General features: G+C 43.6%; 1 protein-coding gene across 2 annotated transcripts in view; it reads left to right on the forward strand.

The window, feature by feature from the left end:
* The first annotated feature begins 2,661 nt into the window (after nt 1-2,661).
* Nucleotides 2,662-16,324, forward strand: part of nrp2b (neuropilin 2b) — a 56,935-nt gene continuing 43,272 nt past the window's right edge. The window contains exons 1-3 of one of the 2 annotated variants that reach the window (XM_030786090.1): nt 2,662-2,722; nt 8,953-8,961; nt 9,598-9,775. In XM_030786090.1, the coding sequence (XP_030641950.1) occupies nt 2,662-2,722; nt 8,953-8,961; nt 9,598-9,775 (248 nt within the window). Of the gene's footprint in view, nt 2,735-8,952; nt 8,962-9,597; nt 9,776-16,324 lie in introns of both variants that reach the window. The other variant, XM_030786089.1, reaches the window with a different exon arrangement.

The following is a 16,324-nucleotide window of genomic DNA, read 5'->3' on the forward strand; positions in this document are numbered from 1 at the left end:
CCTCTTTCCATACTTTCAGAAGCTGTGTCAAGCTTTTCAGCGTATGCCTTTTTTTGGACCCGTGAGGGTGTGCAACCATCGGACGGAGGTGCGACTGCAGCAGGATATTTCCAACACACCCAACCCCCCCCCCCCACCACCCCCCACCCTTCTAGAGGGACTGAAATCTTCAACAGGGCCCAGAACTTTCAGCCATAACACAAGGCCAAACATGCCCTCCTCTAACACAGCGAGCCTGGGAGAAGTGTCGTACAGTGGAGTATACACGGTCCAATGCAGCATAGAGTGAGGTCACTTTTTGTGCGCCATTACCCTGAAGATGGATGATCTCAGGACAGGTGATGGCGTGTGCAGAGGTTGGGAGTGTGTAGACAGGTCTGGCTGCAGCTTTCAACAGCTCCCAGCTCCAGGTCAAACACTGTTGTTGTCTTTCAGAGCAGAGGGCAGGAGACAGCCCACAGCGGGTTAGATAAGAGTAGCCATGGTGACAAAGACGATTGCAGGCTGTTCTGTGGAACCTCAGACTGATGCACTGACTGACGGTATGAGAATGTCAGTGGAAAACACCATCAAAACATTTTCCTACAAGAAATTGTAACCTACAACAATGGCCAAAACAACTCAGCAAAGGAGAGGAACCATGATTAACATGATTAACAGTTTGAGTTTAAAAGCAAACTGAGAGAGTCCTAAACTAATATACACATAGAGCTGTAAGAACTTCAAGGCCTTGGAAAAACTGTTTGATTATAAAGACGACTGAGTGCCCAAAAAATCCACAGTCGTCTGCTTTCACTTTGTGTGGAGGATGCTGATTTCCTGGGTTACCTAAACCTTCGATGACATTTCTAAGAGGGTTTTTTTTTTGTGCTATGTTGTTGCGGTCGTCATCTCCGTAGTTAGATTTGAAGGTTGATTTCAGGCCAGTGTGCTGGGGTTTTTCTGGGTGGATCACAAGCCATTACGTTGGAGGAGTTGATGTTAAGTTTGGGCTCACCCCTGTGGATGCAGTGTAAAAGCTGTGATGTGTGTAGTGTGGTCTCATCATTAAAAAAAAAAAAAAACAATCTCACCCGCTAAAACTCAAAAGGGTCCTTTAACACAGGGGTTTTTCGGCATTCCCAGTGTCCTAAAAGAGAAGATGAACTGAGGGAAGACAGACAACTATTGCTCCCTGAAAAATCTGGATCACTCCTCTCCTCCCTACTCAACATGAGGTTCAGAAGAATGAGTTCCGTCAAAAAAAGACACAAGACACAAGTTGAATCCTTTTTTTCACCCCATATTGTGAGCTGTTGCCCGTCTTCTACCTTCATGTTTTGGTAAACACTAGACAGCTTTTTGAGTTGCCCTGTCATGTTTTTTTGATGCTTGACCATTTGCCCTTGTTGATTCTGTGCTGTTGTTGGGTGTGCTGTCAAACGGCCTTGCACTGATACAAACTCAGCTTCACATTACCATAACCATCTCCCTCCCGACCCTCGTGTACTCAAATACTTTATAGTCAGCACTTTAACCTATCACTGTTCACTGTTTTATTTCCACAACGACTTCTCCTTTGAATCGACGCTATATCCTTAGATGTGACAGTGGATTCGAATTTTAAGACTGTATCAAAGAAAAGTGAGTGATTGCCATAATTTCAACGCTTTTACTCTGCTGCTATTTTCTTCTCTTATCGCTACAATCTCCTCTCGTTATCGGTGTTCACGCGCCTTGTACTTTTCAGAAAATACTTGAGACCCGCTTGTGGTTTTCAGCTACAAAAATCTCACGAGCGTGTGGCTGTGGGCGCTTGTGGCTCTCTCTCTCTCTCTCTCTCTCTCTATCTCTCTCTCTCCGCTCGTCTTTTTATAACTCCGAGGGACCAGTGAGCGCTCCTCTTTAATCAGAGACTAGAGGGAGGCGGGTCGAGGTGCTGACTGTAATGCGATAGCTTCTCCGTTCTAATGCTATTACACACACATGCTGCTGTGCGCTGCTCTCAGAACGAGCTCTCTCACACACCGCGGCGAGTAGGAGGGGAACACTAGTGTAGAGACCGCGCGGAGCGTTAGGGTCTTGTCGCTATTTCTAATTCAAGGCATCAGTGGTGGATCTGTTCCACGGAAGATCTGGTTTGAACAGCGCTTTTCTTCTTTTTTTTAAATTTAATTTTTCCTTCTGTCAGGCAGATCAGACAATTTATTAAAATTTCAGGGCGAGAGAAAGTCAGAGAGGAGCGCCCAGTGACATTTCGGATTTGGAGACCAGCAAAAGCCTCACTTAGGAGGTTAGATCGAAGCAATCACCTACTCAGACCTAATGCGGACTAACCGTCCTCATAGTTATGTAGCCTGACTGCGCAGCTCTCTCACAAGTGTGAACAGAAAGTTATCTGGTGATGTCCTTAAGTCTTATATTGTTTTGAAAAAAAACTGTCACGCTGTTTCGGCTGTAATTCTTTTTTTTTCAATCAAAATTACAAAAAGAATAAAGAAAGAAAAAGCGATTAAACAGAAGAGGACAGAAACACGGCTGTGTGGAAGTGAACAGCAAGCTGCTCTCAGTGGATAAACGTGTTCCTCAATACGGAAAAGAACACTCCGGTTCTTTCGAAGAGAAGACTTTGCTCACACGTTTTCCTCAAGAATCCTCGGGTGAAGACTCACCCAGAAAAAAATGGATTTATTAACCACACTGTATGGATGTTTACTCGCATTTTGTTTATCACCATTTGTTTGTGGATCTAAACGTAAGTTTTAAGTCATGTTTTTGATTTCCATATACTGTTTTTTCGTTTGCCTTTAGTTCACCCCTTTCTACATTAGTAAATGAAGTAGACTAAATGTATTTTTGTCATTAGTAGGCAGTCTGAAATGCCATACTTTGGTCCTTTAACTGAAGTCTAATTAGTTATTTGGTCCTAGAACAAGCTGGGGCTTGCCAAATACTAGATTTAATGATCAGTATCGCAACACATGTTTAAAGATAGGGAAACAAGCAAATCATGTTATCTTCAAAGAGTGACAACGTGGATTAATCATTTTGCGTTAAACCAAATATACTGTGTCATTTGTCTGAAGGAAGAAGCGGGTATCGTTTCTGGTCAAATTGTGTGTGAGTTAACGGTTTCCCGTGTGCGAAAACATGCTTTGCTCCAACGGAGAGGCTTTGCCCTCGGCGTAACGAGAACCCCGCCTCGCCGAGTGCTGTACCGGAGACGTCTCGTGACAGCATTGACCACTTTTATCACCACTTCGTCGGCAAATTAGCGGTATCAGGGTTTTCTTTTTTTTTTTTTTTTTGGGCATCCAGTATACATCCAGTATTTTTATTTTTACTATCATTACTGTCGCGTTTTGCGTTCGGACGAACTTCTTTCTTTTTAAAGTTGAACCGTGAGAGAGCCAGCCAAAACGTTCTCTTATGAATGTATGCAATAAATATCACCTTCTGTAGGGAGCCTACATGTGAACTCTAAACTCAGCTCTAGATTTTTTTTCCCAAATATATAGCGTTTAAAATAATTTATTTAAGTTTTCAGTAAATATAATCATTATAGTTGCATGTATCTTGCAGCTGTATCTTGCTAGTTTTAAATTTTTACTGTAACATTTTAGTACTTCAAACAAACATTTTATCTGTCATTAGTATTCTTTGATTCATAAAGTTATTATGGTGCTGAAGACATTCGCATTGTGCGCGTATGTTGCCAAGTAGCCCGTCTTCAGAGCCACCTACTCCGGCAGCGGGTCTCTAGCTTCTCGTTCATAAATGGCTTGTTTATTGATATTAGCCAGTGATTAACTGTGCAATTTATACTAAAATGGAAAAGTGTCCACTGTCTTTAGGATTTACCACAGTCAGGCTCTGCAGTCAGCAGGGCACAATGCATCTATAGATAGAGTGTTAAACAGCAAATATGTCTCGCGGACATTTTGTCATTCTGACTAGATCCTACCTTGCCATGAACGACAGCGCTGGGTCAAATCAACATTCAAATGTACTGTTGTGCCATTTTTATGGCATTTTTTAATTGTTTGAAACACATGTGAAATACTGTGTTTCTACAATGTGATACGACAGACGGTAGTCCATACAGTAGCCAGATCGTGGCAAACATGTCACCGCCGCGTTAGGGACATACGAATCCCCGTAGGAGATAAAGCCAAGCCAAACCAAACCAAACTTGCCGTCGGCTTTCCTAACATTTGGGCTACGCAGAACATTTTGGACACTTTATTCACCCCTAAATTGCTGCTTCGTGGCGGAGCAAACACCAGAATAGCAAGAACCAACCGAGTGAACAGCGCCAAGACTTTTATGATCAACTCATTTTAACAGAATTAAGCAATGTTACGCTTTTGCGAAAAATATAGCATTTTTGTCGACACCTCGCATATATGTCATTGTTAGCTATAGCTGTGCTGTAGTTTATGTAAATATGAGGCCAAACGAAAAATCGTACCAAATAGAGAAGCCGATTTTGTTTGTTCATCGGTTGTAAACGAAGTGAGTGAACGTTTACGTTACACGTCTGACCCTCAAAACTCAGAGACGTACCCGAATGATCAGTCAAAGCGAACAATTTAATTGATTCACTTAAGTCATTGATTGGTTGAGTCAGGTGGACGCATGCTTCAGAGAAAGCGTAATTTCATGTAGAGATACCATCCGGCTCACGGGCAGGCGGCCCTGCTGGTAGCAGGAGGGTTTCCACTTAATGATCTGTGCTGGTGAGCTGGACTCAGCAGTAGCAGAAAGAAAACGCACACTAAGGCTTGAGGCCTTGTTTAGCGGTGTGTTGTAATGAAGAACCTTGTAGTCCAGTCATGTGTCTTCGCAGAGAGTGAGTGCAATAATACTGTAATTCTCTTTAAAAATGAAAAAATGAATCCACTGTGCAGAAATGAGGAGCATCTTTTGACTCCTGCATGTCAGTCCATGCTGTTTCTGATTGCTCGTCCTCACGGCAATTTGCATTGGTGTATTCTGTGGCAGAGTGGATGGGCGTTATTTGCTGGCTGGACCAGTGCACGGGAAGCAATGGGCCTGGCAATGCCAAGGACACCTGCGTCTGGGCAGAAATACTGCTGACTGCAAGCTTGTGCAGCTGCACTGGTACACCTGGCCACCAACAGCGAGCTGCTGTAAACACGGATGTGTGTGTGTGTGTGTGTGTGTGTATGTGTTACAGTTTACACAGGAACTGAGATAAAAAGATAATAAGGCTTATTTAGATCGCCATAGTGAATTTCATCCTCTGGGTTTAACCCATCCTATGGTAAACACACAAGGAGTAGTGGACAGCCGCAGCACCCAGGTAGCAGTTGGGGGTTAAGTGCCTTGCTCAAGGGCACTTCAGCCGTGGACGTTTCCTGCCGGTCTAGGGAATCAAACCGGCAACCTTTCGGTCACAAGCCCGCTTCTCTAAACTTAAGCCGCGGGCTGAGTATGAAAATGTATTAACAGAGTTGAATGGGAGTGAATAATTTTGAGTTTGGAGCTTGTTTCTGCCAAATTTCTAGAGTTAGTGGATGTATTTCTCTAGCGTTCTCTTGTGGTTGTGTGGCGTACACACAGGATGTCGTTTAAATTTCAGAGATCTTATCAGAGTTTTGCCAAACCCAGTTCATCATCTTGTGCTTGTGTTTTGCCGAGGGTTTCAAGTTATTTTGTTTTCCGTGTATTTTACAAGTCTTCAGTGCCATAGTCATCTTTCTCTCTAAATGTCTTTGTGGTCATTCTGTAGTGCGGGTCCTCTACCCAAGGTCTGGTTTTACACTCTCCGTGCGTGTGTGTGTGTGTGTGTGTGTATGTGTGTATGTATGTGTGTGTGTATGTGTGTGTGTGTGTGTCCATTGGGATAGGTGCTGGGTTAGGTTTAGTCCAGCAGCCCTGGAGCTGTAGTGTGTGCAATGGACACACTCGCTCACTGATGAAAGGCAGATGTTAGTTTTTGGCAGACTCTGTACAGTGCTTGTAAGTGTGTGTGTGTGTGTGTGTTCATGTGTGTGTGTATGTGTGCATGTTTGCGTGCCAAAGAATCTTTCCCTGTTCACACTGAAGTCCACCATCAAACCTCTATCAAAACACATAACTCCCTTACCACCCAGAACACTGGTCAGAGCCAGTACTGATTCAGAACACACTAGTTTTAGCATTCTGCAAGTGTGTTACAAACCTAATACAGATGTTGTTACAAACCTAAACAGATTTAAATATATATTAGTGTGTTTTATCCTTTAAAGAACCTCTCAACAATTACATAGATCGCTACCATTCATACTACTGTCCCTGCTGGTAGTATGCTCTAGCTGTTTTGGGATGAAGCTAAATGAACTGCCACACGGAGGAAAAATCGGTAAATTTGTGACAAGAAGGTCAGATATTTGCATTCAGGCCAGTAAACAAGGACTTGTTTAATCTCACGAGGCAGGAAAAAGTGCTGAAACAGTGCTACCAAGAGGAAATGCATAACAAGTCAGAACTCCATAAATAATGCAACCAGTCTCCTTACCCGTCTGCTTAGTACCATTTAGAGGTATTTATGTGGGGTGGAGGGGGTGTTACTCATCTACGAGAATACATAAACCTGAAAGAGACAGAGAAAAAGAGAGAGGAAAAGAAAGAAAACTGGAAAAGCAGAGCGTAGTAATTCTTTGGAAAGCCATTTATCAGGTGTAGCGTGTTACGATATGTCTGTTAACAAACAATGTGTTGTCTGGGTTTTTTTTTTTTTTGGTCTGGCTCTCTTCTGTCTCTCTCATGAAGAACTCAGATATGATCTCATGTCCTGTCAACTCAGTACTGGATCATGACAGCAGACTCAACAACACACACCTCACTCCTGCTGACCCGAAAGCCTGGCAAGGATTGGAAATTGCATTGATTTGTGCATTTAATTTCATTGATCGGTTTGCCCTACATTTGACATTGTAAAGAAGCCAAATGAGATTCCTTTTCAGGGAAACAGATAGACATGCTGAAACACCAAGTGAAAGTAGAGACACAGGCAGTTGGCCATTCAAGGACATGGGCGCAGGGACGTGTGATGTTTGCTGTGTTACATCTAAAAATGATTGCCCTCACATCATGTGATCATAAACATTCCCCACCGTAACTATCACTGTCATATATATGTCACATGCTCGACTGATTCAGATCTCTGTTCAGAACAATTACAGAGAAAGCCTTAGTGGTCTCAGCTGCTCATTCACTGACAATGTCAGAGAGGGGACAGAACTCATAATGCCATTCACTCTCACTTTGCTTAAGATGAAGGCAAATTAAAAAGTCAAGAGTGAGAACCAAATCACCATTACCCACTGAACATGATTTGTACGCACAAGTTAAGGGTGCTGCGATGGACTGGCGACCTGTCCAGGGTGTTTCCCCGCCTTTCGCCCTATGAGCACTGGGATAGGCTCCAGCACCCCCCGCGACCCTAATCAGGATAAGCGGCTTAGATAGTGAGTGAGTGAGAAGTTAAGGGTGTTGAATCTGTGGCCCTGACTGTTTACCTGTCATTAGTGTGTGTGTGTGTGTGTGTGTGTGTGGTTGTATAAAAGGCTTGAAACAGCAGTATAATTCATGAAGCCTCATCTTTTGGCTGTCTCTCTCCTGAGTCTTAGTGGTCTGAGTGGAAATGAAGCGTCATTCTGACAGTCAGGAGCTGCTGATGTCATTCAGCACAACAACACAACTCAGACTCCAACAACTGTATCCTAACAAGAGTGACTGCTCTCTCTCTCTCTCCCTCTCTCTCTTCCTCTCTCTCTCTTTCACTCTCTCTCTTTCTTTCTTTATCTCCCCTAATCTAAGGAGAAGATGGTTAGGTGGTAGACGTCTTGTTAATTAGTTTGTCTGTGCCTAACCTGTGTAATATGCTTCTGTATCACAGCACACATACTAACCATACATGGATTCATTTTCCACTTGCATGCTGTAAAATATTCTCTATGTGATGCATTTGTGTATTTCTTCCTGTATATAGATGATATATACTATATATACTATATGACTATATATCACTACAGGATTATATATGCATGTTCAGAGCTTGAAATAGTTAGCAGTCATAGGGGAAAGGGAGCAAAGTTTGGTGGCATATCACATGCCTTTTAAGGGGTAATGTCTTTTCAAATGTCACTGCTTGAATATCCGTTACTTGTGAAACTGAGGTGTGTAGCCATGTCCTTTCTCTCTGTGACAGGGTGTTTGAAGGGACAAGGGCAGGTTGGAAGCAGTGAGTCAAAATTCGACTGTGTGTGTGTATGTGTGTGTATTCGTGTATGTGTGTGTGTGTGTGTGTGTGTGTGTGTGTGTGCAGGGGATGAGTTATTCACTTTGCTGGTAGATAGCAGATGAGTTTGAGGTGAAGTGGATGCGACTGCAGTAGTTTATTGCGTTGTGAGTGTAGAATCAGAGCCATGGCTCAGACTGACTGTAATTGTTCACAGATGCTGTTGTGGAAGCCAGCCACAGACCTCAAACTGTCAATCACCTCTCGCACTTCCTCTGAAAACCTTCCCAGCATCCCCCTGCTGGGCCACTCCGTGTGGTACTGGATCATCACTAGCACCATGTATCAGTTGGTGTGCTGATGTGTGTGCGTGTGTATGTGTGTGTGGGGGGGTGGGAGTACAGATTTTTACACACACACACACATATATATATATATATATGTAGAGAGAGAGAGAGAGAGAGAAAATTTGGTGTTTTGTGTCATGTTTATTTTTAGAACAAAAATGTGCACACAAATCCTAAACTCATTTGAGTTGTTTTGCATCAGATCTGAAGTGTGTACTCTCTCCTGTTTAAACATTGATGTCGTTTTGACTCAAGAGTCAGAGTGAGAGGAGTGCCGACACTCCTGCTTGTGTTGTAAGGGTTAAATATGTGTGCCAGAAAATCTACGCCCAGAGAAATAATGAATGAGAATCATATCAATTATTAGGATGCGGGGAGTTGGAGATGGTGTTGAGGGAGTGTGTGGTAAACAGAGAGAGAGAGAGAGCAGAATGAGTGCTCTATCTTCTGCTCTCCCTTGTTCAGAAAGGCGGCTTTGTGTTTGATAACCGATCTCCTCACAGCAGTAGGTTGACCTGTGAACTTAACACAGACACACGGACTGTGTTGCGCTTCCTGTCACGGCAGCGGTGCTGGACTTGTACTGTGGCAGCGTTCCGTGGAGATGCAGATACAATCTGAGAACACGTCCCAGTGTTTGTGCATGACGTCCCACCGCTAGCGCTGCACACAGCAGAACATGTCACACAGAGGACAGGACTGAGACAGGGAGAGAATGATATAACAGGGCAAGAGAGAGAGAGAGAGAGAGGTGTATTGATACTGGCCAGTTTTTGCACTAATTGTTGGTAAAGCACGCTGTTGATGGACACACTGTTCACGGCATTGTATAGAGATTGTACTCAGGTTATAAAAAGTAAAAACTTTGTAAGGAGTTGGTTTCACTGGGTTTGTGTTGAGGGTACAGGTTGCATGAAGCTTGAATTGATGTATAAAATCTGTATTGACACGTTCCATGCGTTGTGTGGTGAACGGTTGGAGTAACGTGCACAGTGACAACGTCTTTGTTCTCTGTCTTCACAGAGAAGTCATGCGGGGGGCACCTGGATGCCAGCAACGCAGGGTACCTCACCACGCCCGGGTACCCGCTGGAGTACCCGCCCCATCAGGACTGCCGCTGGATCATCACCGCGCCCGAGCCCTCCCAGCGCATCGTCCTCAACTTCAACCCTCACTTTGAGCTGGAGAAACTGGACTGCAGGTGAGCGGATCGTCTGCGTTCGGCAGCTCGCGGAGTTTGTTTATGCAGAGTGGAGGAAAGGCTAGCCTAATTATTCACTCTCATAAGACATTGCTGTTTGATTCAGAGCAGTGAACATAGTTGATTGCTATCCAGTTTTTTTTTTTTTTTTTTTTGGTTGCTATTGGAAGGGAGGTTTTTCTTTTTTGTTTTTTTCCTCTTTTTTTTTTGTTATTATATTCTACGGAAAGTGCTATGTCAGCTACTTTCTTTCTTTTTTTTTTTTTTTTTCTCTTTCCGAAAATGTTGATCTCAAATGTAGAATTGCAGCTTCCAATCTGTCTGGCAGCTATTGGCTGAAATGCTGCAGCACCCTGCTGAGTTTGGCACGGCAGTAATCATAACAAATGCTCAGAGGAAGTTCTTGGTCCCATTCCTTTAATTAAATAGCAGACAGACAAACCATTCCAACGCACTTCTCACTATTCAGAAGAATATACAGAATGGACCAGAGCACGTTCCATGTTGTCGAATTCAACTGTGGTGACTCTACCCCCTATTGGTCAGTCAGGGAAGTGCACAGAGGCAGTCAAAAGGTAAAGGCTTTAGACAAATGAGCACTGTCATGGTCTATGCCGCTGGACAGTATTATTTTACAGGATAACATCATGACGGAAGCAAACACCATTTTGTATCGAAGCTTATGTTCATCGTCACTCAAAGAACAGAGGCAGAGACAGAGAAAACTGTTTAGTGTGAAGAACAGTGTCATTTTGAATCATGCTCTGTTGTTCTGTGAGACTGTTTTACAGACCGTCACAGAAAGCTGTCATAACCCGACACTTCAGACATCTCAGATTATTAGAGAAGATCGCCCCTTGTCCTTTTGCCATTTATTAACATTTTGGCGTGATTAATTATACATGAGCGTGTTTGTAAGGAATGGATCACGGGATGGGTTTTGACAGTCCGTTGTTGAATTTGAACATAAATTTTTAAGCTTTGATGGTTTGAAGGCTCTCACTAGTCCACTGAATCATCAGGGAAGCAAATGGAAAGTGAAGGAAAGTCTGACAGTTGAGCACTTTACCTGCTATTCAGCGGTTTGCGTAGGAGTCAGTTTGCTCCTCTTCTCCCTTCTGTTCATCCGCTCCTCTGCTTGATTGGTAGAGGAAGTGAGGTGCTCGATTACATCACATTTCCTTTTACACAGAACTCCCCCAGAGAGGGGAGGTCTGGTTTATAGATCCATTAGTAAACAGAACTGCAAAAGAAGAAGAAGTTATTTATTTATTGGGTGCAACACACTATGCTTTCTGGAATTGGAACATGGAGCCATTTCCTCTACCTCTGGGACTGAAATGGACTGAAAAACAAAACAAAAGCTCTGAGCAAAACTAAAAACATCCTGTTGTCCATCCTCAGTCTTGTGTATTTATGTATTATACAGCTACATAAAGCCAAATATTATTTTTAAGTCCAGTGTTTTCATATGAAGTTTATCTTCAGTTTTGTATCTTTGTGTTGTTCTTAGCCCTGAGAAAGCTCTGTTCCACAGTGATAACAGATGGGTGGAGTGTGTGTGTGTGGTCGTGCGTGTGCTTGTGTGTGTATGTATGTGTGTGCGTGTGAGTCTGTGTGGACCATGTGTCTGCCTGTGTCTGTTGTCTATATACATGCAAGTGTATGTGTGTGTGTGTGGGTTGAGAGAGCAGGTTGAGACTGAAATTGAGCTGTAAGATGTTGGTAATGGTACAGATGGAGGTGACTACAGCTGCACAGCCACAACTGTACACTGTAAACTGAAGCCCTGACCTTGTCTGGACTCCACATACCTCTCCCTCTCTCCCAAGTGGACAAAAAGAGGGGAAAAGAGTGAGGCAAGAGGCCTGAAACTCTTTTTTACAGTTTAATGAGAGTTAAACATGATTATAGAGGTAATGACCAAACAGGGGTAAATATAGACTGTAGATGCTAGCCAGAGTTAGCTTTGACTAGCTTTTGTCTGTAGGAGGTGACTCAGTTAACACAAATCTAACTGACTTCAGTTTGTCTGAATAGCTGATGGTATCGCTCATGTACCTGAACAGTTCAGCTAGCCTTGTTGTTTTTTTTTTAAACACTGTTTGTGTTTGTCATTTCTGTGGTCTTTTTTGAATGACTATTATTTTTTTTACCTTGGAGCCAAGTGGTTGCATTCGGTACGGAACTTTTGAACACTGGTCTGTGTTGGAGCTTTATCCCAAAAGAAAGTCGATGCCAGCTACTAGAGTACCATAAAACTGCCAGTAAAGCTCTGCACATCAGTGAGATGTGGTAACAGGGACTCCATTCAGGGGTGCAGTCTGTAGTTTCCCTGCTTTGCCTCTTGGTCATCTTCAGTTGAGCAAATTGTGTCGTAAGGAGAGAGGGATGCACATAGGAGAGGCTGTGATTGAGCGCGGTAACAGCGGAGTCTTTGTAGACAGGACAGAGTCTTCTGTTGTGGCTCTTAGATACACAGACGTATACCACGATTCACTGTGTGTTACCGGGAAGGGTGTCTTTTAGATGAATCAAGAGCAGTGTTTTTCTGTGTGTGAGAAAACCCCCAGGACCAGTCAGTCGTAGACTGTAGCATGGAGGTGCATGTTAGTCATGCTTATGGTGAGTTGAAACTGCTCCAGAGCCTCATTCAGAGGAGACTACAGTACATATTTTACACAGTACCATGGTGAGATCACTTCATATAGCAGAGCTGTGTATGTGTGCATGTCTGTGTTTTTAGTCCGTAGCACAGTGAAAATGGGTTTTAAGTAAAACCACACACACACACACACACACATATACACTTAGTTTCCAGACACCAACTGACGCAAAGCTTTAATCATATGTTTGCCTCAGTGAATCTCTCATGTCTGCAGTCCTCTGTCCGGACCATGTGGGCAGACAGTGCTGTATATCTGATACACTCTGTAACAGACTCACTACATTAGCTCACTCTCTCCCCTCCAGCCGCAAGATTGCCAGCTAAGTGCCAGACTTCATTTCTTTAACCTGAAGTCTTTTAACTGTCAGATATGATTATGGAGCACTGGGATCAGTGCTGACCAACCAGACGTGTTTTTCCAGACTGAGAAAACTCAAGCCCCCTTCTGGTTTACGCTAGCACATTGAAAACTGCAGAAAATTGTGTGCGCGTTCTCTCTTTGTCTTGAGAGATAATGTTTGTTATTTTCTTTTTCAATTGCATCCTTGTTTTCTGTTCTCACTCTCAATCTCTCTCTCTCTGTCTTTTTCTCTCCCTCTTACTCTCTCCCTCCCTCTCTTGCTCTCTCTCTTTTTCTCATTGTCCTTCATTCTCACCCTATCTCTCTTTTTCATTTGGTCTGTAATAAATGAATGATCAAAGGAGGCACGACCCAGTCTGAATCAGGATCTGTCCCAGCTCCACTCAGCTCAGATCAATCTCTGCTCCTCCGTAAATCAAGTAAACAGTGTTGCTAGTCTGGCCACACTGAAACGACTCCTTCAGCATCCTCAATGTGCCGTGGCCGGTTTGGGCCAGACTGAACGATGACTCCTGAATGAGTTCGTCTTTTCGTCATCTTAGGAGGCTGTTTTTATGGCTCTGGCTGCACCCTGCAAGAGTGTGTGTGGAATAGAGCAGGAGAAGAGAAGAGAAGAGAAGAGAAGAGAAGAGAAGAGAAGAGAAGAGAAGAAGGCCTTGTGCAGTAGTTTGAGTGTAACTAAGGGAAGTGCAGAGTCAGGACCCTCCCAGGCCAGACGTGGTCTCGGCTCATGCGATCATGACAGCAGCGAGCTCTGTTTCATGCTGCACTTTATGGGTCGCGTTATAATTCATCCGATCACTCCACACAGCATGGGCACGGCGCCAACACCCACCATCCCTCCAGGTTATAAATAGATTGATGTTGAATAAATATAATAAGAGCTTACATGATTTATCATGATATATCTGTAATGCAATCAGCAAAGCCACACTCCATTATGACATAGAGAGGGTCTGAGAGTTGAAGGTGGTTCTATCTCTATATATACCTTTCTCGTTATTCCCTCCCCCTATCTCCCATTCTCTCCATTTCTCTCTCACTCACTCTCTCTCTCTCTCTTCTGCTGGCTCGCTCTCTCCTGGTTCATGTTATTCCCGTTAACATTCGATGTTATCTGATCATTGCATTCATAAAAGCAGAGCTGCTGGAGGATGGTATAGACACACTCTGATTACATGAGAAAGGAAAGAGTTACACGTGTGTTAATGTACAGAAATACTCCTAACTGTCATTAGAGGTAGAACATTAATCTCTGTCAACACAGTTCTTGACACTCTGTATCCTGTGTTGACTCAGTAATAAAGCAGTCATGCAAAGACTGATAGAATAATTTCGTTTAATGACATGTACTGTGGTTTGAGCTCTGTCATACCAGCGTAATATGCCTGTGAGAGTGTATTTGCTCTGATTAGCGCACCGCTGCCGTCCTGTCACCAACCTTGGAGCCGTTTCAGAGCTGTGCTTAACACGTTCACCTAACGTCAGCCTGTTGTAGACAGGAGGCTGTAAACATCATAGAGACGGCATGTTAGCGTTGACGCTAAAGCTAACCCCATTAGCAGTGACCTTTGAACGGGTCAGTGAAGAATGACACGTGTAACTAAGTGTATGAGCAAGAAGGTATGTTACCCGTCTACTTTCCCTACCGCTTGCTGTTCTTCATATGACTTCTCAGTCTGGTGCTGTCTCATTCTGCTCATTCTGCATTCATATGAATCGAAACAGAGAAGAGCATCACAGATGACATCATTCCTCTGTACCTCTCCCCTGGGTCTCTGACTGATCAATGGGAGTTTTCTGTTGGTAATTGAGAATCAATGGTCAGTGTGAAGGTGAAATGAAATAGTCACAGCTGGACTCCGGGGCCATCACTAGTCAAAGGTAGAGACTAGAGCTCACTGACGTCAAAGACTTTACCTTAGGTTCCCGAGTCTGAGATATTAGCTTGTTCACGCTCCTCTGTGTTACTTAAGCAGAGTTAGGATAAAATAAGTATAATGTGACTAAGAAGCCGATGGCCTTTGTGTAAGAGAGAAGTTTAGAGCTTGTTTATTCTTGTTTTGGCTAGTGTAGACAAGTTTTCTCGTTCTGGAAGTTTTATTTGAACTCACAGAATGCTTGATCCCACACTCTGCCACGGCTGGTGACAGATTAATGTGAACTCGGAACACTGTTTGTTTTCAAAGGGAACAAATGGCCAACGCATGCACTGTCTGCTATTTCACTCAAATTTGTAGCCATTGTCTGAGACACAGTTTGTCTGGAGAGGGGAAAAAAAAAACCTAGAGAAGTCAAAGCTTAAAATTCAGGTGGTTGTCCATAGTCTGTTCTATACAGATTGGGCAGAGATCCGTTTAATTCGTTTTGTGCAGATTTGGAATTGTTTGTTTTAGGACACAAGAGAGTTTGTGAAGGTTTAAAGACTGTTTTACTCGTCAGTCATCCCTCAGTGTGGTTGATGGGCTTGAGAGAAAAACATGAAAGACGACTTTGAGTAATGCTGCGAACTGTCTGTCACACAAACACACACAAGCTACCATTGTTTTAGCCTGGTTTTATCAAGACTCTGTGTGTATGTGTCTGTGGGGGACCGGTGATGTTTGAAGGGTGTGTGCAGGTGTGAGAGAAATTCCCGCTTGAAACACCAAACGTGTGAAAGGCAATTAACCGGAGGTTCAGAGTGTGGAGGTTGGGGTACATCTGCGTACACACTCTGCTCTGGTCACGTCAAACACACACTCTCTGGAGAACACTTTCCCACAGATACTCTCTCTCTCACACACACACGCAGGCACACACACACACACACACACACACACACACACACACACACACTCACACTCACACACACAAACACACAAACAGACAAGGAGCCAAAGCTTCTGTCATACCTCAATGTATAATAGTAAGAGAAGCTGGGAATGAGCTAGAGAAAGATAATGTGAACCTTATACAGACAGAGAGAAAGCATTTTAACAGAAATTTACAAGTATTTCATAGTCAGTAAAACAGAAATATTTTCAACATTCTTACCCCTGCTCGCAACCATGGATGCAGCCTGTGCAAATGTGATTAGTGAGTATTCAGTTGGAGATGTGGGAAGTTTGTGTCAGTAAGGTTGTCTGTTTCTTTACTTGTGACTATACTGGCCATAGAGTTTGCTGTACACAGCAACACATCCCAAACCCAAGAGAATACTCCCACTGTAGCTGTGGCAATATCTCTGCTAATTGGACAGAGGATTGAATCAGAGGCTGTGGGTGACCTAATCCACCCCAAAGCCTCCCGCAGGTCCCCTGGACATGAAAACCAAACAACACAGGCTCAAGCAGTCCGACACTCAGTGATGCTGTAAAACACCCTGTCAAGACAAGTATCTGCTACTAAAGACAGAGGCGGGGTGGGGGGGGGGGGGTCAAAGAAAAGGCTCAAGTGTGACTTAATTCTCAAAATACTGTGCCTTTCCTATGACAAGAAAAACATGCACTCAGTGTGTGTGTGTGTGTGTGCGCGCGCA

This window comes from Chanos chanos, chromosome 10, assembly GCF_902362185.1.
Source record: "Chanos chanos chromosome 10, fChaCha1.1, whole genome shotgun sequence".
NCBI classification, from domain to species: Eukaryota; Metazoa; Chordata; class Actinopteri; order Gonorynchiformes; family Chanidae; genus Chanos; species Chanos chanos.